Source organism: Cydia strobilella, chromosome Z (genome assembly GCF_947568885.1).
Source record: "Cydia strobilella chromosome Z, ilCydStro3.1, whole genome shotgun sequence".
Taxonomy (NCBI): domain Eukaryota; kingdom Metazoa; phylum Arthropoda; class Insecta; order Lepidoptera; family Tortricidae; genus Cydia; species Cydia strobilella.
The window spans coordinates 23,052,321-23,075,567 of record NC_086068.1 but is presented as its reverse complement, the minus strand read 5'-3'; the positions used below and the strand labels follow the sequence as shown (position 1 = coordinate 23,075,567).

Here is a 23,247-nt window from a genome sequence, read left to right as displayed (position 1 = left end):
ACCAGGTAGTCCTTTAAACCTACAGGCGACTTTTGCACTATATTAAGAGACATTCAATTGACTATTGAACTGATTTTTAGTTCATTTATTCATTTCCCTACCCTTCCCGTTCGTTCCACCCTCATAGTTGCTCACTCTTTTTTCGTGCACGGCGACGAGCGCACGCGCCCTTTAGCTCCTCGGCTACGACACAATTACCTACAGAAATGTCTAAGCGCACAGCTAAAGACAAGTTAAAATATTACTGTGACCGGATAATTTATGATTCGTCTTCATCGGAAGATGAAGGTAAGTTCTTTGTTTTGTTATTTGGTGTTGAGAAGTGATTAAAATGAGCCGACATAGGGATTGACTGCGAGTCTCTAACTATGATCATATAACCATCGGGGTTGACCGCGAGTCTCCAACGATGTAAACAAGCAGAACAATGCGCGCAGTCTTCAGTAGATGCGCTTTACTCTGCGAGACAAATATGTTCTCAACCTACCCCCAAGAGAAAATATTTTTCATAAAATGTAATAATCACTTCTCTTTTGTTTTAGAGGTTGTAATGGAACAAAATCTAGATGGTTCCATACCGGCTCATGATCCTATTATACAGGAACCACAACTAAACATCGATCCCGTAATACCGGAACATAATAGTGATGTGCCGATGCCGGACCATAATAACGGGGTTCCTGTACCTGAAAATCAGGCAGATTTGCCCATGTCGTCAGCTCAATCCGAGCTCGACCCGGATATGCTGCTGGCTCTCGGGGAATCGACCGAGGATACCCCCGAGTATGGCGAAAAAGTCCACTTTGGTTACCATTACTCAAAAAAGGTATGACGAATGAAGCCAAAGATAAAATCCAAAAAGGCTATTTGGTTCCCGACAACTCGATTGTTACAAACACCAAAATTAAACGTGGAGATTTCAGCAGCCGTACCCGATATGGTCCGGAACCGAGACAAAAATCTGGCTGCAACGCAGCAACAACTCGGCCACGGGATCGCTGCCGTCAACAGGGCCATGGATATTCTTATTAAATGTGTCAACGGAATGGAAGCTATGAAACACCTCAGCAACGGCTGCCGTATTCTGTGTGACCTCCATGCGTCATCTACTCAGAGCCGCATAAAACTCATCACACCTAGTCTCGATACACACACCGAGCTTCGTACTCGGGAAACTGGTCAGCGCCCCCTCGTTATGCGTCAAACAGGGGGGGGAGGTGCTCGCAGGCAGACGAATTACACCAGGCGGACGTTTCCAGTTCCACAACCGGCCAAGACCTCCCCCGCGACCAAAACACGTGCCCAGGCACCGTAACGCAGGTACATGCCGGCCGATCATTTTTATTACTGTTGGCTACAACGACATGGTTTTAGATTGGGTCAGATATGGCTACTCAATCCCATTTAACTCGGACGTAAAACAAAACCTAACGGAGGATAGCGTTTTATCCTAAATTTAAAACGCGGCCTCAAAACTCATTCCTAAAAACGGTTTTTTAGCCACAATAGATTTGACAAAAGCATATCTGCTTATATCTATATTAATGAAAAAAGTGGTATCTAATATGAGATCTCGAGGTCTCAAATCTGTCATTTATTTGGACGATTTTCTGTGCATAGGAAATACCTTTCAAGAATGTCATATATAATGTTAAAGAAACCGTTTAGGATATGTTATAAATTACGATAAGGGTTCCTTACATCCAGAACAGACTTGTAAATTTTTAGGGTTTAACTTGGGAGTCCGTTTAATTGAATCCGAAGCCAGCAAGTAGCCTTCCAGCCGAGTCATATATAGTGCTTTTCTCAAAAATGGCGCAATAAATGCAAATATAATAGAAATATTTTACAGAAGCAACGTTCTTATGTATATATTTTCACAGAAAAAAGTAAAAAGATTTGCTTTGCCGCCGTTTTATTTTTTTAATTAAAAATGGAAGTGTATTTTTCTGCTGAAAATACGCCAACCTATTTGAGACACCTAAATAGTCGCGGTACCAACATTATAATAATAAGTACTGATCATCTGCTTGGCTGTTTAATGGACCTCTGCCTTCATTTGATATGGCCACTTCAACTTTTAAAAAGTTTGGAACTCGACAAGTAATGGAATTTGTATGCAACATTGCAGTCCCGAAATCGAGACTGCAATGTTTTAAACTTTTTAATTTTTTGACTGACCATAAACTACGCACTTCGCGACTTACTTTTTAACCGGCAACGTCGACTTTGCCGGTTAAAAAGTAGGTCGCGAAGTGCGTAGTTTATGGTCAGTGAAAAAATTAAAAAGTTAAAAACATTGCAGTCTCGATTTCGGGACTGCAATGTTGCATAGAAATTCCATTATTTGTCGAGTTCCAAACTTTTTAAAAGTTGAAGTGGCCATATCAAATGAAGGCATAGGTCCATTAAACAGCCAAACAAATGATCAGTACTTATTATTATAATGTTGGTACCGCGACTATTTAGGTGTCTTAAATAGGTTGGCGTATTTTCAGCAGAAAAATACACTTCCATTTTTAATTAAAAAAATAAAACGGCGGCAAAGCAAATCTTTTTACTTTTTTCTGTGAAAATATATACATAAGAACGTTGCTTCTGTAAAATATTTCTATTATATTTGCATTTATTGCGCCATTTTTGAGAAAAGCACTATATATGACTCGGCTGGAAGGCTACTTGCTGGCTTCGGATTCAATTAAACGGACTCCCAAGGTCGTCCGTTTAAAACTAATCCTCAGCCAGCAAGTAGCCACTTCCGAGCCTCGACAATAATGTACTATTGTCGGTAAGTGGCATTGACATTACAGTGTAGTGAGCGCCACGCCGGCGCCGCCACGTCGGCCGCGAGCCGCGCCGGCGTCAGCATCGACACTATCCGCCGCACCGCAGGCTGGACCGCGGCGTCTACGTCGTTCGCGCGGTTCTATAAATGGCCACTATCGGATGAAGGACTCTTCGCGAGATCTGTTTGCTTGTCGAGCACAAGTGACAATCCTTAGATAAGATTATCGATCATAACTGGTTGATTTATTAATATGAATAAATGTTTTTATTTTGATTTCTTTTTATTCAACAAATTACACAGTATGACAGTTAAAACCAATTCACTGTGGAATTTACTATATAAAGTGTATACAATTATGTAATAAATTATATAACAGAGACATTTAAAAATATAAATCTACCTAGTCGGCTCATAAGTTCTGTCACTGGCCTTTAAAATTTAAATTTGGAACTCCTAAAACAAAAACCGTTCTGCATTTGAATTTCGAATCTTTATTAAATATTTGAGTAGTATAATTTTGCAATTTTCTGTTTTCTTCAACATGGAGTGGACGCTTAAAGATAGCCGTACCGCAATAATTGCACTATATCGTTGTGGTCACTCGCCGACTAAAATTTTTAAGCTACTTGAAAATTTAAAATTCTCTCTAAGATTTGTGTATCGTACCATAGAAAGATACAGTGAGGTCTCTAGTTTAAATGACAAGAAAAGAAGCGGTCGTCCGCGTACAGCTAGGACTCCAGCGGTTGTACAAGCAATTAGGGCACGCATTGCCAGAAATCCCGCTAGGAAACAAAAAGTTATGGCCCTCCAGATGGGTTTGAGCAAAAACACGGTGAAAAGAGTGCTTAATCAAGACCTGAGACTTCGTGCTTATAAACGAAAAACTGGCCATCTTCTCAATGGTCGGCTTAAAAGATCTAAAGCTTTATTGAAGAAGTACGCTAAAAATAAGCACCGTTGTATACTGTTTTCGGACGAGAAAATTTTTGACATAGAAGAAAACTGTAACAAACAAAATGATAGAGTGTTCGCTCGCAATAGTAAAGAAGCGTCTAATAGAATTCCCCGTATTCAAAGAGGTCATCACCCTTCATCTGTGATGGTTTGGCTGGGAGTTTCTTATGCGGGCGTCACTAGTATGCATTTTTGTGAGAAAGGAGTAAAAACTAGTGCCAAAGTGTACCAAGACACGGTGTTGACTAATATTGTAAAACCACTATCCCATACGATGTTTCTAAACCAGCATTGGGTTTTCCAGCAGGACTCTGCTCCAGCCCATAAGGCAAAGTCTACACAAGCCTGGCTCGCCTCCAATAAAATCGACTTTATACGGCATGAAGATTGGCCCTCCTCTAGCCCAGATCTTAATCCTTTAGACTATAAAATATGGCAGTATTTAGAGGAAAAGGTGTGCTCAAAACCTCATGCAAATCTAGACTCTCTTGCTACGGCAGTGGCCAATATTGACATGAAAGTGGTGCGTGAATCCATTGACGACTGGCCACGAAGACTTCAAACCTGTGTAGATAATTATGGCGGTCATTTTGAATAAATGTTATACATTTAGATTCTCTAGTTTATAAGCTTTCAAACGCTGTACAAATTATACGGAATAAACTTAAACTTTTGATTTTATTTGATACTATGTATATGACAGAACTTATGAGCCGACTAGGTAATATATAACAGACGACTCACGTTTATCCATCGCCTCGCAGAACTTCATACACTCCCTACAGACAATAGACCAGTCACTTGCAAAAACATCACATTCCGGTGCTGATGCGAGGAGCGCGTTAAGCAGTTGAAGAGCGCGAACTATGGGAGACTTACAGGACACAGTGCGTGTTCTTGGTACAGCCATTAGCTGAGGCATTCGTGGTCGGAAATTAAATTTGGCCTTATCTATTGACGGTACAAGTAAACGTACCAGCTGCGTTACCAGTTCTGGGCAGTCCGAGGCTCCTCTCAAGATGCTACAGGCAGTAACCATAAGACCAAAGTTACGCCTAACTTCCAGAGAATTAAATCCCAAAAAGCCATACAGAAATTTCGAGGAATACAAGTATGGGTAGCAGCCGTACATCCTTTTATATAAAAATCGCAAAAAGGCTTTTTGAATTTTCTCCAGAAGCAATATGTACGTGGTCTCATGGGGATTCCAGACGATAGATGCTGTTTCCAGTTTGCTTCTGACCAAGGCAGTGTAAATAAGCTTAATGACCCTAGGATCATGAAAGTCGCGCACATTTCGAATAACGAACCCCAGTCTGGTAGCAGTTTTTGGCTAGCCCTCTCATATGCTCATGCTAAGATGCGGATCAAAAATTACCCCTAAGTCACGGATGGACTGGACCCGAACTATCAGTTCCGATCCTAGATGGTATTCAGCTCGTGTTAATATTAGATCAATTAGATGACTGACCACTAAGGTCACGTCAAAGATGAAAATAAATATATGATTTTGGTTTACATATATCTATAGTTTCATTCCACCTAAGCAAAACTTTAAAACTCTAAACATCTACCTGGTAAATGTAATATCTAAAGAATGAAACGAACGAAATATAATAGATGATCAAACGAACTTCTCGAGCGAAGTTCGATCACTATTATATAAGTCGTTTCATTCGAAGATATAATAACCCTCCCAGGGTTTATATGACCCCAAATTTTAAAAGTTTTGCGTTTTCTGTAAAGATAATGAGCAACTATGAGGGTGGAACGAACGGGAAGGGTAGGGAAATGAATGAATGAACTAAAAATCAGTTCAATAGTCAATTGACTGTCTCTTAATATAGTGCAAAAGTCGCCTGTAGGTTTAAAGGACTACCTGGTAAATGTAATATCTTCGAATGAAACGACTCATATAATAGTGATCGAACTTCGCTCGAGAAGTTCGTTTGATCATCTAATAGATTTGTTAAGAAAAGTAAACAACGAATATTTTTTTAAATATGTATCGGATTAAAGAATAAATACTCAAGATGAGTTCAAAATAAAAAAAATCTGTTGGGGTGTCTAGGTTTTCAGTGGCTCAAGTAACACCGGGTATACTACACAACACAAGACAACTAACCTAATTATCATTACAAAGAGAATAGAGTGTATAGAGGGTTATTGTCATAGTTGTAGTCACAGTAAATTCACTGCCATCTTTCGACACAGGATAAAATCTAAAAATGAAAATTAATAAAAATATCAAAAAATAATTCCTATACGAGTATATATTGATATAGGAAATTTGACTTTTGTTTTTTTTATTTTTTTTAGAACGCCATATGACTGACCCATTTTCTTTCACTGATTATAAGTTAAAATTGTTAAATATCAAACGGTGTCGCCCTCTACACGAGTATAGGCCAAAGGTATGGCGCCATCTATTCGAGCATAATTTTTTCCTGATTTTCCGAGGTACGTTTTTTCTTAGACTTTACTTGTCTTATATGGAGTTACATATAGCTTTGGTAATTATCAAATTTACTCACTTTCCTTAGTGAAACCAAAATCGCGTCCGCACTGGCCTTTGTTGTTGATTCCAAAAGTGTAAACTTGGCCAAAGGTAGTCAACGCTACAGCATGAGCTTTTCCTAGGGCGACCTACAAAAGCAAAACTTTTTTTTATATATTTCACTAATAAACTAACACACATAATTCGTCAGTTAACAACCAAAGCCAAAAAAAAAGAAATCAACCATGTTTGACAACTGGTCTGGCCTAGTGACCCTGCCTGTGAAGCCGATGGTCCCGGGTTCGAATCCCGGTAAGGGCATTTATTTGTGTGATGAACACAAATATTTGTTCCTAAGTCACGGGTGTTTTCTATGCAAATAAGTATGTATTCATCTATATAAGTATGTATATCGTCGCCTAGCACCCATAGTACAAGCTATGCTTAGTTTGGGGCTAGGTTGATCTACTACATGTGTAAGATGTCCCCTAATATATATATTTTTTATGTTTTATTACTAAAGCAAATTGCCAGAGTACAACATGAGGTTAGCAACTGTCAAATGTTTTGATAGATGGCGCCAACATAGATTTTAGGGCCACCCCACACTAGCGTCTTTCGAGCGTCGGCGTCTAGTCAGCGCTATGGAAAATGGCGTCGCTGCACTCGCTGCACAATTGCGCCAACGTTGCGTCGAGCAGCAGCCAGCATAGAATTGACTAGACGCCGACGCAAGGGGAGACGCTAGTGACCTAGACTAGTGTGAGGTGGCCCTTAGCCACTAGTTTTGTTCTATGGGACACTTGGCTTAAATGGCTTAGCATCGAGGCCATAAAATTCCAATAAACAAATTTTGACAGTATTAGTAGGATTAAAAGGAAAAGCCTATGCTGGCGCCATCTGTCAAATACTTCAACCGGCCAACCCTATTAAAAAGGCAAGCAATCATAAATAGTGAAGTATAAAGTGTTTTGTATAATTATTCGATTATTCGCATGTTTCGTAATGATACTAATGATTTACCTGAACGATCCTCTCGTTTTTCAATCCAGTGACGAGCCCTGTAGAGTCGCATTGCTGCGTGTCTTTGCCGAACATCAGTAGCAATCCTTGCCGAGTGACGAGTGCCGTCGACCCGTAGTTACACGCGGCGTACACTATGAAGTGACCTTCCGCCTGACGAGAAACCAGAAAAAAGAACATATTGAAACTGTTGCTTTGAGTCGTGAGTTTTTTCAGTTTTAAATTAAAATTGATGAGTTCATATAATTATTGCTGCTGATTGAAATGTTGTAAAATATGACTTCACCCCGCGATTTCCATGTAAGTATCAACGTATCGTATGACATATATTTATTTGTTTTGAACCTACTACGTATAAATTATAGAGTTTATAAATTTCAACGCATTTGTCATATGAACACAGATTACAGGGACTTATTCGTGTGTTTAAAAAAGGCTGTAATACATAATTAAAAGTTTAAAAGCTTGACATCTTCGATTAGTTAAAACAGTTAAAAGGTTAGTTTTAAATGTAAGAAGACACTTGATGACAAGGGTCTTTAAAGACCCAGTGAAGCTCCAAAGAGGATCCAGTGGACAAACCTTGATAATTTTCTTAGGCCTCGCGGGTTTAGGCGTTCGGCGGTGTTTGCTAGCGTCGCCGTCCTCGCCGCGCCGCGCCACGCCCGTGAAAAGAGCCGTGCCATTGTCCAGAACGAGAATCGCGTGCACACCTTCGTGACCAACGGCAACCTAAAAGATACCATTTCATTCATTAGCTTACGAGGGGGCTCCCGCAAAATTTTAGTTTTTATTTTGAATTTGTACACGTTTTAATGAAGAGCAAATGCAATGAAAAAGTTCTTACGGAAACTAAACATTCGAGAGGGGTTATTCCCAAATCCCACTATCAAGTTGTTACCAGTGGTAACTACTGGGAAATTTTTTCCCACCTTTTTCCACTGGTAACTACCGCGAAAAACAATCCCAGTAGTTGCCACCAAACCGAGTTGGTGGTAACTACTGGGAATTATTTTTGCCAGTAGTTACCACTGGTAAAAGGTGGGTTTTTTTCCCAGTAGTTACCATCAAAATTTCGTTAGAGTTCAATAGTAATAAAACAGTATAAATACAGGGTGACATTTTATAGTCACCTGCAATAATTTACGGGGTGAATATACATATTCACCCCGTGACCTACAGGTCATACTGAACAACTTTTACTATGGAACCAATACCAAAATCGCGAAAAAAAAAATGTCTCTCCCATACAAATATCAACATCAGACCAGCCAAAATGTATGACACAGCTATTTTTTTTTTAAATAAATTTTGCTTTACTAAATTAGTATAAATTTATTAGTGTTTCATTTCAGTAAACTGCCTTGAAAATGATCAAAAATACTAAAACATACATTGTTTAATTACCTAATAAAATCACTTGAAAAATAATCTAAATCGATAATTAAATTTATCCTTACATATATTTTAGTTTTTACACTTAGTACACTTAGCGTCAAATACTCTGTAGCAGTCAAAGTGGCCAAATAGTTCGGTACACCATACTAAATATGTAGTGTACCGAACTATTAGACTACTTTGGTTGCTACAAAGTATTTGACGCCGAGTGTACGTACCGGTTAATATTTTTTAATACAGTTTTTTTTTTATGAAATAGGAGGCAAACGAGCAGACGGATCACCTGATGGTAAGCGATTACCGCCGCCCATGGACACCCGCAACACCAGAGGGGTTGTAAGTGCGTTGCCGGCCTTTAAGATGGGAATACGCTCTTTTCTTGAAGGTCATATCGGTCCGGAAATACCGCAGGCGACAGTTCATTCCACAGTTTAGCTGTGCGAGGCAGGAAGTTTCTAGAGAAACGCACAGTTGAGGACTGCCAACCATCTAAGTGGTGAGGATGGTAATGTTGTCGCGTAGGGCGATGGCGAAAAGAAGCTGCAGGGATTAATCCGAACAATTCCTCGGAGCACTCCCCGTTATACACGCGATAGAAAATGCAGAGCGAGGCCACATCTCTACGCAGCGCCAAGGAGTCAAGCCGTTCCGAAATACGCTGGCAGTCGACAATTCGAGTCGCTCTTCGCTGGATGCGGTCCAGAGGGAGAAGCTGGTATTGGGGTGCCCCTGCCCATAGATGAGAACAGTATTCCATGTGTGGGCGAACCTGCGCTTTATACAGCTGTAGGCGGTGGGCCGGCGTGAAATACTGTCTCGATCTGTTGAGCACACCGAGCTTTTTTGAGGCTAATTTGGCCTTACCCTCTAAATGGCCGCGGAACTGGACTTCACTCGAAATGTCGACGCCGAGGATTCCGATACTGGCTGCGGCAGTCAGGGGAGTGCTCTCAAAACGAGGTGATACGACAAACTCTAACTTTTTTGCGGTAAACGCGCAAACCTGTGTCTTGGCAGGGTTAAAACGGACTAAGTTTAGTCGACCCCATTCAGAGATTTCTTTTAGGGAAGTCTCAATTTCAGACACAAGCTTGTTCCGGCTCTCGATGACGTTTTCCCGAGAGATATTGGTGCGGCCGGTGTAAGAGGCATCACCCGTACTATCAACAGCATAACAATGAATTCCGCTGATTTGCAGCATGTCATTGATATGCAGGAGGAATAGCGTGGGTGATAGCACACAGCCTTGGGGGACACCAGCATTCACAGACATGGAGTCTGAGCATTCGCCGTCAACTACGACCTTTATGCTTCTGTCTGCTAGAAAGCTACTGACCCATACACATAATCTCTCGGGAAGCCCATAAGATGGTAGCTTCGAAAGAAGTGCTTTGTGCCAGACGCGATCGAATGCCTTCGCTATATCCAAACTAACAGCCAATGCTTCACCCTTTGTCTCGATCGCCTGTGCCCAACGATGTGTCAGGTAGACTAGAAGATCACCAGCCGAGCGGCCTCTACGGAAACCGTATTGTCGGTCACTAAGCAACTGGTGGTCCTCTAGGTACTGAAGGAGCTGGCAGTTGATAATGGACTCCATTATCTTCGAGAAAAGGGAGGTTACAGCTATTGGCCTGTAGTTGGATGGATTTAGCGGTCGCCTTTTTTAGGGATCGGGTGCACCAAAGCTGACTTCCACGAGGTCGGGACTACGCCGGAAGAGTAAGAGAGCCGAAAAAGACGCGTTAAGACCGGTGCCAACTCGGGAGCACACATTTTCAGCACAACCGCAGGGATTCCATCGGGCCCACTCGACTTATGAGTGTCGAGGGAAAGAAGTGCTTTGCGCACCGAGCTTTGCTTGAACCGGACATCCGGCATATAGCTCTCGCACCGCGGTATGGTCGGCGGCGCGTTTCCCCCGTCATCCAAAGTCGAGTTGGAGGCAAAGAGTTTGCCCAGAAGATCGGCTTTGTCTTTTGCGTCGTGGGCCAATGAATCATTCTCCGTGTGCAGAGGTGGAAAAGATGGCGTGCAGAAATTCCCCTGGAAAGCTTTGGCAAGAGACCAGAACGCACGAGTTCCCGACGGGAAGCGCTCTAATTTCTCGCCAATTCTACCAATGTGCAGCGACTTTGCACTGGCAATAACTCTTTTGAAGGACCTGGAGGCAAAGTTAAACTTCTTTTTTAATGCGCTAGTCTTTACATCCCGTACTGCCGCTGCGTCTACCCAGGCCTGGTAACATTCCTGCTTGCTCAAAAAGTGCTACTTTACGTAGCTGTTTAGCGTGCGGAAAGTTGGTTTTCGCGAACTAGTGCTTTTTACTTTTCCAATTTTTTTAAATTTATTCTTGTTCCAATTCATGACTACTTATTGATGAGTGTTAATATTAGTTTAATTTAAACGTCGTAATCAACATAAAAACCTACTGTTAATGAAAGAATACGAAAAATATACATATATTTTATTACTTACCTCTTCATCATTACAACACGTCAATTTTTTTTTTTATTGAATATTGAAAAACCGTTCTTAATAAGTTGTCTGAATGGAACGGAACGCCTGTCAAAGAAGAGGCGTTTTTTCTTTCAGCTAAGTTTCCAAAGGCAACATTCGATATTGTTTTTATAAATGTACGATACACAAATAATCGTAATTAACAATATTTGGGTAATAATAGTACAATGTTTTATATTTACAATTGTTTCTGTCTTATAGAACATGCATTTAAAAAAACACTCATTGAAGTTGGTTCAATAATAATAACACCCAGCTAAAAAAACACCTCTTCATAATGTCAATGTCAATGATGTCACAGAATCATCACAGAATTAATAATATAAAAGTTTCGAATTCCTTACTTGTTGCTTTTCTTATTTTTTCGCAACTGTATTAAAAAACGTCGTTCGATACACGTGCGGAAATGTCATTCTTCACTCGTCCCGAGTATCGATATCTCGGTATTCCTGAAGTGATGACATACTTTCCGCACTAGCATCGAAATGTACTATTTGATAACTTTTAATGCTACTGAAACACTAATCGACTTATATTTATTAAACCACTCCATATTTATACTATACCAACTATTTATTCAGTTTTTATTAGTATTGCACTATACTGGGAAAAAAACCAGTGGTAACAACTTGGTGGTAACTAGTGGGAATAATCTACCTAAATGGTCGCGTACTGTGCGGTTTAAGAGGAATTTCCTCCCGCGTACGCTTCGGCTGTGGAATGAGCTCCCTGCCGAGGTTTTCCCGAGGGGCTACAGTATGGGGTTCTTCAAAAAAGGAGTGTACAGGTTTTTAAAGGGTCGGCAGCGCGCGTGTAATATCTCCGGTGTTGCAGGCGTCCATAGGCTACGGTAACTGCTTACCATCAGGCGGGCCGTATGCTTGATTGCCACCGACGTGGTATAAAAATAAAAAAAAATCCTTCGAGGGCAGACTCCAGGAAAAACCTTAGAAGGTTAAAGTTGGCTCGATAGAAAAAAATCACCATACGTTTTTCTTTCTAAAAACATGAACCTAACTATGGACTGATACTGTTCTTTGTTCATACTTGCAAATATAGTCGACCGCTTACCTTTGATAGTTAGCGTTCGAAGGAAGAAAAAACAAAAGAGCGCCATTTTTTTTTAACTTTTAAGGCTTATGAAAGGTGCAAATGTGGAAAATACATTTTCTCAAACATGCTATGTAATATTGATATTACGTTCTTTATATTAGGCTGGGAAGTATCACGACTCCGGCGCGGCTAGACGAGGGGCCTGTAATGAAATTTCATACAAAGTTGCAGGCCTAGGCCGGGAAGTGGCTCTTTTTTAATTTCCATTTCACATATAGGTATTTGTGACACAGCATCATGGCATTCAGCCAAAAAAAAACTATAACCAATATTTGCTTATGGTTTGGAATGACATTCTGCCAATACCCCTTAAAAAAAACAATAAACGATAATTAATATATTTTGCAGTTTTAATTGTATCGAATTTACAAAAAATATATAAATAAAACATTATTAACAAATTCCAATAATATTGAATTGCAAATTTACCTACAAATACAGATTTAAAATATAGTTGGTCAAACCAGTTTGTCAGTAAATAAGAACAAAAAAACTATACTCATCCTTTTCTTTTGGGTGTTAGTACCAGTGTAAGACAAAGATAGTGTGATTATCTCTGTCTATGTTTGAAATGAGACAGTCCTTTGACAAAATATATTTCATTTAAATATTAGCGGTAAAAATGTCTACTCAAACACGCGTTGGTGTTTCTTTAATCGTTTTGGAGGCAAAGTTGAACATTTTTCATTGTGTATCTGTAATTCTATTTTATTGGATTTATTGTGCGTTGTTTATTGTGTTATTTAATATGAGTTCCGACGAAAATATTAAATGAATACCTGTTAATTATACTCCATGTTTAAGGCAACGATGTCTGTGAAGCATAATATCAACATAAAAAACGATGTAATCTTAGTTATGTGGCTAAAACTACAGTCAGAAGGATGCAAGGCGAAAAATCAAAGATACATAAATATACCTTTGAACATTTGTGTAATAAATTGATTAACTACATGTGTAAAATATACGACACGTGTGATAAAGATAGGTAAAAGATAGGTAGATAGTTATATTTTGTGCCTAGTTTACTTTTAGTTTCTTTAGAATTAAAACTTTGATTTCGTGGAGATTTCTTTATTTATTTCATTGCATGTTTGAGAAAAGCACTATACATACATCGGCGTGAAAAGGGATTGTCGGCCTCATAACTATCCGGCCTCACTACGTTCGGCCGTATATATGCATTCGGCCGGCAACCCCTTACTTCCCGGCCTCTGTAGTAATGTACTATTTTGACCAGTGACATAGTCAATAGGGTAAAACGGGTACTTATCAAACCGCACTAGTATAGCTAGTGATATAGCCGAGGGATTTGACCAGCGAAATTTTAATCAGAAGTATACTTTTAAAGTTATTGAGGTAAAACGTCAAGACCCGCGCGTTCGACAAATCTTCCGTCGCAAGTTTCGCGCGGCGCGCCGTATCTTTTGTTCCTTTCTAATTTCCTGGCTTTAAGCGAACTCCTTGCCTTGTTTTATTAAATCACCCTTATTGAAATATGAAACAAACCTGAACCACTTTACATTTCTTCACGTTGGGAGCATCGTTCCTTGAGAACAAGGTATCTTTCATTAACGTCCACCGTCCTATGTGTGGAGATGCGGCTTTGTATGCCAAACTGGTGCTTTTGCCGGTGTAATATACCTGAAATAATTTTTGATTAGGTACAAACTTTTATTTAACTAGCAATGTTTTTTTGTAATAACTACCTATGTCTTTCAACTCGGGGACTGTAATGGTTGAATTAAGACTTCGTATACCAAACTGTAATTGGGTACTTTTTAGGGTTCCGTACTTAAAGGGTAAAACGGGACCCTATTACTAAGACTCCGCTATCTGTCTGTCTGTGTGTCTGTCTGTCTGTCCGTCTGCCACCAGGCTGTATCTCACGAATCGTGATAGCTAGACGGTTGAAATTTTCACAGATGATGTATTTCTGTTGCCGCTATAACAACAAATACTAAAAACAGAATAAAATAAATATTTAAGTGTGGCTCCCATATAATAACATGATTTTTTGCCGTTTTTTGCGTAATGGTACGGAACCCTTCGTGCGCGAGTCCGGCAAGCACTTGGCCGGTTTTTTAGTATGGGCTCCCAACTCAATATCATTCATTTCGAAACGGTTTAGTCAACTACAATGAAATTAACCAATCACAGCTCGCCGCGGTCAAGAGGACGAAACAATCATCGAATTTAAACTGTTGTGAGACATACTAACATTAAATCATTTTAATGTTTAGACTCACTTGTTTTAGTCACTCGCGCGACATGTTTCGGAGAGCCTAGGTCTCCTTTCTCAAGCACTAATAGTGCGAGCAGCGTTCACGACGACCGAAAAAGTGCCGCGTCGTAGTGTGAACGCTGCTCGCACTATAAACAAGTGAGTCTAAACCGTAAAATGATTTAATTTTAAGGACGAAACAAATTAATTATTTATTTTTGGTTGTATAGTATAAGGGTCATTCCACCATTTCGGGTGTTACAACATAAAATAATAAGGTTTTATTTGATATTGTATTAAGTAACTATGATGTTATAACTATTTAATCATCTACTATTATGATAATATTTTCTTTTCCTGAATACCCATAATTAAAGTATAAGAGTAACAACGAGATAATCACTAAAAAGTATCTGTTTCGGGTGTTATGTCAATTGGCCTATACCTTTTGAGTTCAGTCCCAAAATGCATAATTCTGCACTTCAGTCTGCAATTATTATTTATAAAATACATCAATATTAATAATATAATAAAAACTATTTCTCGAACTATTTCTCACTGAGACACATTTATTTTTCTTTCGGAGCGATTATTTCCGAAAATATTTACTAAAATCAAAAAATGGTTGTTAGTGCACCTATTCTTTTTGAAAGATCTATCGAACGACATCCACATCATAGGATTAAAGCGGAAAAAAATTCTAACGTAGGTACCCTAAAACATTTTTTTTGTATTTTTTTGTGTTACCACTTTGTCGCCATGATTGATTTATGTACGTGGTGTGATGTGATGTGATGTGTGTGGGTACTTAGCCAAAAATATAGGTAACACATAAGTAGGTAGATATAGATTCCTTTGTCTCGATTAAATATTGCAACGAACGGACGTGTGTTATTCCTGCAACCCTTAGTCGGACACCACCCCTTCACCCCTGTTCCTCAGTATCCATGACAAATTGCAGCTTTCTAGCATTAACCAACACGGAGAAAAGCCGCGAACAGACAGACAGATGAACATGGCAAACTATAAGGGTTCCTAGTTGACTAACGGTCACTACGGAACCCTAAAAATACAATCACTATAATAACACACTCATGCATTATGAAACGGATGGTGCAACCCCAAGTTAGTACGTGAAATCAGTTTTAGGTCGGCTTACATCAATGTTAAGGGGCCCACTGACTATCAGTCCGTCGGACGATATCGGCCTGTTAGTTAGAACAAAAATTTGACAGTTCCGAACAATTGACAGGCCGATATCGTCCGGCGGACTGATAGTCAGTGGCCCCCTTTAACACCCGAAAGACCGCGGGCCAGGAGCATATATCGTCAGTCTTATTTTTTACATGTTCATGCGATCAGCTGACGTTCTTTCCACCGCGATACAACCGGCTGACAATTTATTTAATTCACAATAGCATCTAAACTATCATCTGACAGAGTATCAAACGGGAGGCGATGACTAATTTTTTTTACGTGTTTCGGTGGCTGCCATTAATCAACCCACCAACGGAGCGGCAGCTTCATCATACACGAAGGTTCATCATACATAGCCGTTAACCACTATACGAGTTATCGCCCGGGAGGCGATTGGTCATGGAAATCTGTTCCTGGCTCGCGGTCTACGATCCACTTTCCATTATTCGATTGAGGTGAAACTTCACATACGTATGTAAGTTGGGTGACAATTTAATATTATGGTACCAACAAGGTGATCTCATAATGGACACTGGAGGTGGTCATAGGAACTCTATGATAAAATAACGCAACCTCGTTGTGTTTGGGTATGTTAGAATTAGCTCCATGCATGAATTTATTTTTATTTTTGGATTCATAATTTATATCGTTGGAACACCGGAAATGATAAAAATACTTTTGTAAACCTTAACATTATTTTATTAAAAAATATTTAAAATGTTGAAAATTTTTGAGCGGTTGAAACGCTCATACTTTTTGGCGCGAATTCGACAGAGCGTGATGACGTCACACGTTGGGCGGCCCAACTGACGTTTGCTACTAATGACACTAATCTGTCGAACGCGTGACGTCACGTGGCGTTTCGAGCGTTTCGCTCACTAGCTTTTCGCGGGCAAATTTTTGTACTTTTTATTTATAATTTTAAGTAATTAAATGGTAATTTAAAAACGGAAATGCATTTGTAACATGATATAACGGTAACAAACATCCGAATAAAACATATTTCGTTCAAATATAAACTTCATGCATGAGGCTAATTATATCGATAAGTATTAGTTGACTGTTGAAAGAAAAGTACAGTCGGCGATAAAAGCTTGTATCAAAAATAAAATTTTGGACAAAAATACTTAATTTTACACATTTCAGGTTTACCTAATTTAAATTGTTATGTACGCAGTGACTACTAACTACATATTATTATACATACCTACCAAGAAGTTTGAAAAAACGAATCAAAACCCAATATCCTGTGAGTTCAGGCCGGTTCTTAGGCTGCGTTTCAACCAGATATGTGCGAGGATGCGTAACGAGGGATGTGTTAAGATAAGAACCAATAGAATCACTTCATTTGTTTTCCTCGCTCGTTACGCATCCTCGCACATATCTGGTTGAAACGCAGCCTAAGAACCGGCCTGAACTCACAGGATATTGGGCTTTGATTCGTTTTTTCAAACTTCTTGGTAGGTATGTATAATAATATGTAGTTAGTAGTCACTGCGTACATAACAATTTGAATTACAATTTGAAGCACATCCTACGCTACGCATCCTCGCACATCTCTAGTGGAAACCAACCTTAGAAACTCACCTTTCCCGAATTAGTAATCAGCAGTCCAAAGTCCTGTCCTGAGCATATTCCTACAAGAGGATCATCATCATCGTCATCTAGTTGCATGGCGACGGGCGCGTCCAACTCCAGCGGCCTCCGCGACAGACCATCTTCGAACGGAGCCCGGCCCAGAGCCAGCGTGCGACGCCGCAGCAGGGGCACATTAAGCTCCTTGCGTGACGTCAGCACGACGGGCGCTGCGCCTTCTTCTCGGTCCGTTGGGGTGTTTACGTCGTACATTCTAATTGTTAGATTATCCTGTAGGTAAAAAGTATAGTTAAAAAACCAATCCTTACAATAAAATTTAATATGGATCTAAAGGTAAATCCACTTACGAAATTTGTTAGTATAATCAATCCTAGTTGATTGCCGTCAGTAAAGACAGCCGATTTAGGTTCGACGGGAGCGGGTTGGCCGGGCTCCAATCTAATCACATTAATAACTTCAAAGGTATCCTTATCAATCTCAAAAACTTCAGTCTTTTTCCTTCCGATTCTTACATAGAGCTTATTCTGTAAGAATAAATATTCATGTTAATCCTGTATGCAGAGCACAAGGTCAATATCATGAACATAAACGGAACATTGATGTGTACTTACTTTACAATAACCTAGCCAGCCATGTCTATCACTAGCGAAGAAATCTGGTTTGTACAAATACACATGTTGCCTAATAGAACTGCCATAGCCCGAGCCAATCTTTAGGAGTCCTTTGGAAGTAAAGACGTAAAGAAAACATCCGTCGGAAACGAGAGCGCGAACTACTAGCTCTCCTGAGCCCGCTGTCAACTGAGGAGGGATGTCTACTGGGAAACTGGTGACTAGAGATTGGTGAGGAACACCATAGTTTAACCACTGGTTACGGGACGGAGGACCTAGGATTACAGAATGGACGCTGCGCTGAAGTGTTATCAAATTTGCTGGCACCTGCAAGTATAAATTAATACTGTAGTGTTTAAGGAAAGAAAAAAAAATATTTTTTACGTCACACCTGTTTATTACATTAAGAGAGGGTGATAAAAGTGACGGAGGAAAAAAAGGACCTCAACTCAATGCCACGGCAAGCCGCAGCGATGATTTTCGGGGACCTAACTTATAACTAACTTTAAGACTTAAGAATGACGACATTAAAGTACTTTTAATTACAAAATTGATAATTTTTTTTTTTTTTTTTAGTTACCTGTAGATATTGTTCCGAAAGCAAAGGAGAGGACATTATAAGAGAAGCTACTGCATTCAATATTAATTCTGCTTCGCCTCTAGCTACTGACAAGGCTATGAGACAGGAACTACTTAGGGCTGTCAGAGTTGTTGGGATATCTGTGCGCCCTAGAGAGCCAGTGTCACTCGAAACTTCGACTAGCATGGCGTGCAGATTTGATATTATCTGTAATAAAATAAATGACAAATAAAATATGGAAACTGACCACTTACCTCATATTATAAAATAAAATGAGATTGAAAGTTGTACCTCGGTAGGTTCCTGCGCCAGCTCTTCAGGAGCATGGCCTTGCAGAACATCAAGTAATGCTCGCAAGGCATGCTCACAAAAGTGCGCATCTGTAAACCGAGCTTGTGATATCAATGAAAACACTGTGCGCAAGCCAATACCTGTGATCTGTAACAATATTTGTAAAGAAAACAACGGGAAAATAAATATTCGTTTTTAATATAACTTTATTTGTATGTACGATTATACGTTTATTAATAATCCTTTACAGATGTAGTGTTCGAAAATTGAACAAAATGGTTAGAGTATCAGAAAGGGGGGGCCGCTCTTGGTACTTGGGACTTTCAGTGTCATTTTTTTTGCCAACATAACACCAAATTTTTATTATTTTGTCATGTAACATTTTTCTCTAGGATCAATAACTATGGATATAGGCGAGGTTGTAACTGACAATAGTAGGTACAATAACATGTCGGTTCTGGCGCTCGCCGGCCGCTGCCGGGGCACGCTCGCTTCGCTCGCTTGGCTTCGCCCACTGTTTGATCGCGGTCAACCTAACACACTTCCTCGCTACGCTCATCGTCGCACCTATCTTGCCTCTGTTACTTTTCATTGAGTTCCTAATGCTATTAAAAATTTACGATTACTACCCCATCTATTCTATCTCCATAATGGTTGATCGTAGACACAAATAGATATAAATGATACATAACAGAAGATACTTATTTTAACATTTCTTCCATAAAGAAGTAATAAAAATTTGGTGTTAGGTTTGAAAAAAAAAATAACACTAAAATTTTCTGTCCCAAGAATGGCCCTGCCTTTCCTATAGTCTAACCATTTTGTTCAATTTTCTAACACTACATCTTCTGTAAAGGTTTATTAATTAACGGCCCTTTCCTATACCATAGAGTAACTTATACTAGAGCGGTACTGTCATAGTAAATTTTGTAACCCCAGTAAATTCACTGCCATCTGTCGACACACTTTAAAACTAAAAATGAAGATTTATAAAAATACGATAAAATGTATTTAAATATGGATAAATGATTTTTTATATATGCATTAATTATTTTTATGATTTTGACCTATGTTTATATAACAAACGAAACCGTCAACGCCATCTATACGACAGTAGGCCAAGCTAGTAGCGCCCTCTGAGCGAGAATCAAATTTTCTTGATTTTCGAGGCACGTTTTTTCCTTAGACTGTATGCATCTATTACGGAGTTATATCTATCTTTGCCTATACTATACCCTAACCAGCAAAATAAAACCGGCCAAGAACATGTCAGGCAATGCTCAGTTACAAAGTTGCAGTAGGATTTAAAAGAATGCTTTGTGACACTATGGGCATAACAAGCTAAAGGGAGTATCTTTGCAACACTTAACTACGTCCTTTTCCTAAGATCAGGTGAGTTGTTTGCAAAATTTGAAGACCACTCAACTGTATATGTTTGAAATAGTTGTCATGGAAAGTCATTTCATGCAATGCCTATAAAAGCAATATCAGCACCTCTAGCAAAAATCCATACTAATATTATTAATGCGGAAGTGTGTCTGTCTGTATGTCTGTGCTGTGTGTAATCCGTTTTCATAGTTTTATTTCATGAGTAACTATCGCGGTTACCGAAGACAATATTATGTCTGTCTTTTTGTTACCTCTTCACGCTTAAACCGCTGAACTGATTTAGTTGAAATTTGATATAGAGATAGTTTGAGTGCCGGGGAAGGACATAGGGTATTATAGTTTTATCCCAGAAGTCATCCTTAAATAAGCTACCCAAATTACTAACTCCATCCAGACAAAGTCGCGGGCAAAAGCTAGTTTTCACATAAGATAAAGTACCTACCCTTTTCTCTCTAACTATATGGGAAAGAAATGAGCAAGTTATCTCATGTTAATCTTTAGAAAGGCTTCATTCAAAAACGAACCTTTGGTAACTTGGTCATAGGAGGTTGGGATGAAAGGTCATCATTGTCACTGTCATCAGAAAAATCCGATACCAAACCATGAAGACTCTTCCAGCGAGTAAGCACCGACCTACGGACAGTTGCATACACTGCAAACTGAGAAGGGTTTCCCAACAATGCAGGCGCAAAACAGACACCAAGTGCATTAGCAGCTTTCACTCTTTTTAACTTTTCTTTTTTTCCAAACTTTTTTTGGCCTTTCTTTTCTAGTTTCCTGCAAATAATAGAACAACATAGTTTATACAGCCATTATACATAATATTGATATTGACCAAGTGAGCGCAAAGTGCAAGTGAAGTGTCTATTTCAGCTTGGGCAAAAATACTTTCAAATATCTGTTTGGTGTATGTATTTCTTTTTCCTTTATAGGTCACATTCCTCAAACAATTCTTGTAAAATGTTGTATGTGTGATAATTATATGAATTAGTATTGTTGGTTCATGTTTGTATTTTTTTCAAAATGGATGTGTTGCAAGGTGTACAGTAGACCTCATAAACCCACTAGTCATATAGTAAATACATCTTTACCAACCTGGTGCCACTCCAGCATAGTGTCTGAAAGTATTTTTTATAGTTTTCAGGTATCATACATGTGAGCTCTGGCACTTGGATCCGAGCAGCCATTGTCACTTATGTTGCCTATGTTGGCCACTACATGCTTCTGCTAAAGTATTGATGGCAGGAACTGAAAATACACCATTATATTAAACAATCAGGTACTAAATAGGCATTGCTCAAATTTGGTTATTTATATGTTTCAATTAATTAATATTTAGCATACCACTTTGCTATCTATGACTAAACAGTAAAAGGAGGCCTTTAAATAACAAAGGCTTGGTAGAAATCATGCTAGTTTCGTTAAAAAAAAATAGGGTGATGTTAGGGTGGTATACCACCTGTCCAATCCAATCCAATATTTTTGTCCAATGTGTATTTCCATCTCACATTTTGCTTAGTGAGAGAGTGAGACGATATGCACATTGGAGCAAAATATTGGCCAGGTAGAAATACCAACCTTAATTAGTCAAATAAGAAACACAGTGAGGCACCGATTACGTTTAAATAAATCGCCGCAGCATTATCAATTAAACATGTAAATTTTCTTTTATATGATTGAAAATACAGCAGTCGCAATCGCCAACGCAAAGCATATATTATAAAAAGTGTAAATCTACGCCGTCGCTTAAAGAAACATATTTTATAAAATATTGTATTGGTCTCTCAACACGGCAATTTAACCTGCAGTAATATAAAACATGTGAATATAGATAAACTCGGTATCAGTCTCTAAAATACCCAATTTTATTATAAAAGAATAATTGGTACCTGGTATTGCTTTTGTCGCATTATTTTTGTTTCATTATAGTTAACTTAATATTTCAAACTCGGTGAGCTAAGTAAAGTTTGTAATAATGTCAAAAAATCAATAAACACACTGCGCTAGTGTAGCGAGACACATAAAAAAACCGGTAAATCTGGCAACTGATACTGCTGTCCAACTGCTGTCTACGCAAAGAGTAGTATAATATAGTATAGGAGATGTCTACGTCATACGTGTCAACGCTCAGAATCTTTATTATTCTGAGTGTCTACGCAACTGACACTGCATTTTATAAAAAATATTATCAAAATTTGAACGCCGGTTATAAATTCGGGCGTTTAGGCCCCATAATCACGAGAGCTTTTTCAACGCGCGTTAAAAAAGCGTTTGAATGAAACAAATGGATAACCATGTATGTGTACACACGAGGGCGGTTTTTAAGCGCGGCGCTATTTTATTTTTATTAAGCACTGTTCGATTTTTGGCGTTGCGTTGAGGGCTATCGTTTTTTTGCTCACCAGTTGGCGCCTCTGTTTTTTTTTTTTTTTTTTATCCTATCTGGCTTTTACTCCCCCCAATTTTGCACGGGGTGATTTTGCCAATGTCGGTTTTTGACTTTCACACGTGAGGAGAATGTTCGGTAGTCTGGGAGGTGTGGTTGGGAAAACCTAAAAACGAATAATTGTTATGAACATCACAGACAAACACATGACGAATACAAAAATTAGTAGAAAAGCGGGAAGTGGGTGACAGAACGTTAATAGTGCCAACATGAAGGAAGTGGAAGAGAAGAAAACGATATATAAAATAAATATGAAGTATAGAATAAAACATAAATAATTAGACGCATTAGATTATAAAAGATAAGACGCTATTTAGAGTTTAATGTTGTTCGTTTGTAAATATTTAATGAGTATAGAAGTAAGCCTAGTATCCATGTGACAAAGCAGTGAGCTAAAGCATATAGGTCGTGGAACATTTTCGGGTAATACATCGTACAGTGAATAGCTAAACCCTGAACAAGCAAAGAAGATGTGGTCCAAGTTACCCTCATCCAACCCGCATTCACACAATGAGTTCGCACGGACACCAATCATAGCCAGAAATAACGGCGTACATACTTTACCTAAGCGTAAACGACAAATGGTCGATATTACCCATTTCGGAGAAGTACGAAAA

The 23,247-nt window shown here is 39.0% G+C and overlaps 1 protein-coding gene across 1 annotated transcript in view; it reads right to left on the bottom strand.

The window, feature by feature from the left end:
• Positions 1–22,170, bottom strand: part of LOC134754459 (E3 ubiquitin-protein ligase MYCBP2) — a 283,481-nt gene extending 261,311 nt beyond the window's left edge. The window contains exons 1-12 of the mRNA XM_063690792.1: positions 22,044–22,170; positions 21,280–21,432; positions 20,709–20,961; positions 18,796–18,942; positions 18,505–18,711; positions 17,925–18,251; positions 17,661–17,837; positions 17,305–17,583; positions 13,806–13,940; positions 7,848–7,997; positions 7,266–7,418; positions 6,280–6,391 (exon numbers count right to left, since the gene is read on the bottom strand). Of these exons, the coding sequence (XP_063546862.1) occupies positions 6,280–6,391; positions 7,266–7,418; positions 7,848–7,997; positions 13,806–13,940; positions 17,305–17,583; positions 17,661–17,837; positions 17,925–18,251; positions 18,505–18,711; positions 18,796–18,942; positions 20,709–20,961; positions 21,280–21,371 (2,032 nt within the window). The 5' untranslated portion in view covers positions 21,372–21,432; positions 22,044–22,170. The remainder of the gene's footprint in view (positions 1–6,279; positions 6,392–7,265; positions 7,419–7,847; positions 7,998–13,805; positions 13,941–17,304; positions 17,584–17,660; positions 17,838–17,924; positions 18,252–18,504; positions 18,712–18,795; positions 18,943–20,708; positions 20,962–21,279; positions 21,433–22,043) is intronic.
• Between the last annotated feature and the right edge of the window lie 1,077 nt (positions 22,171–23,247).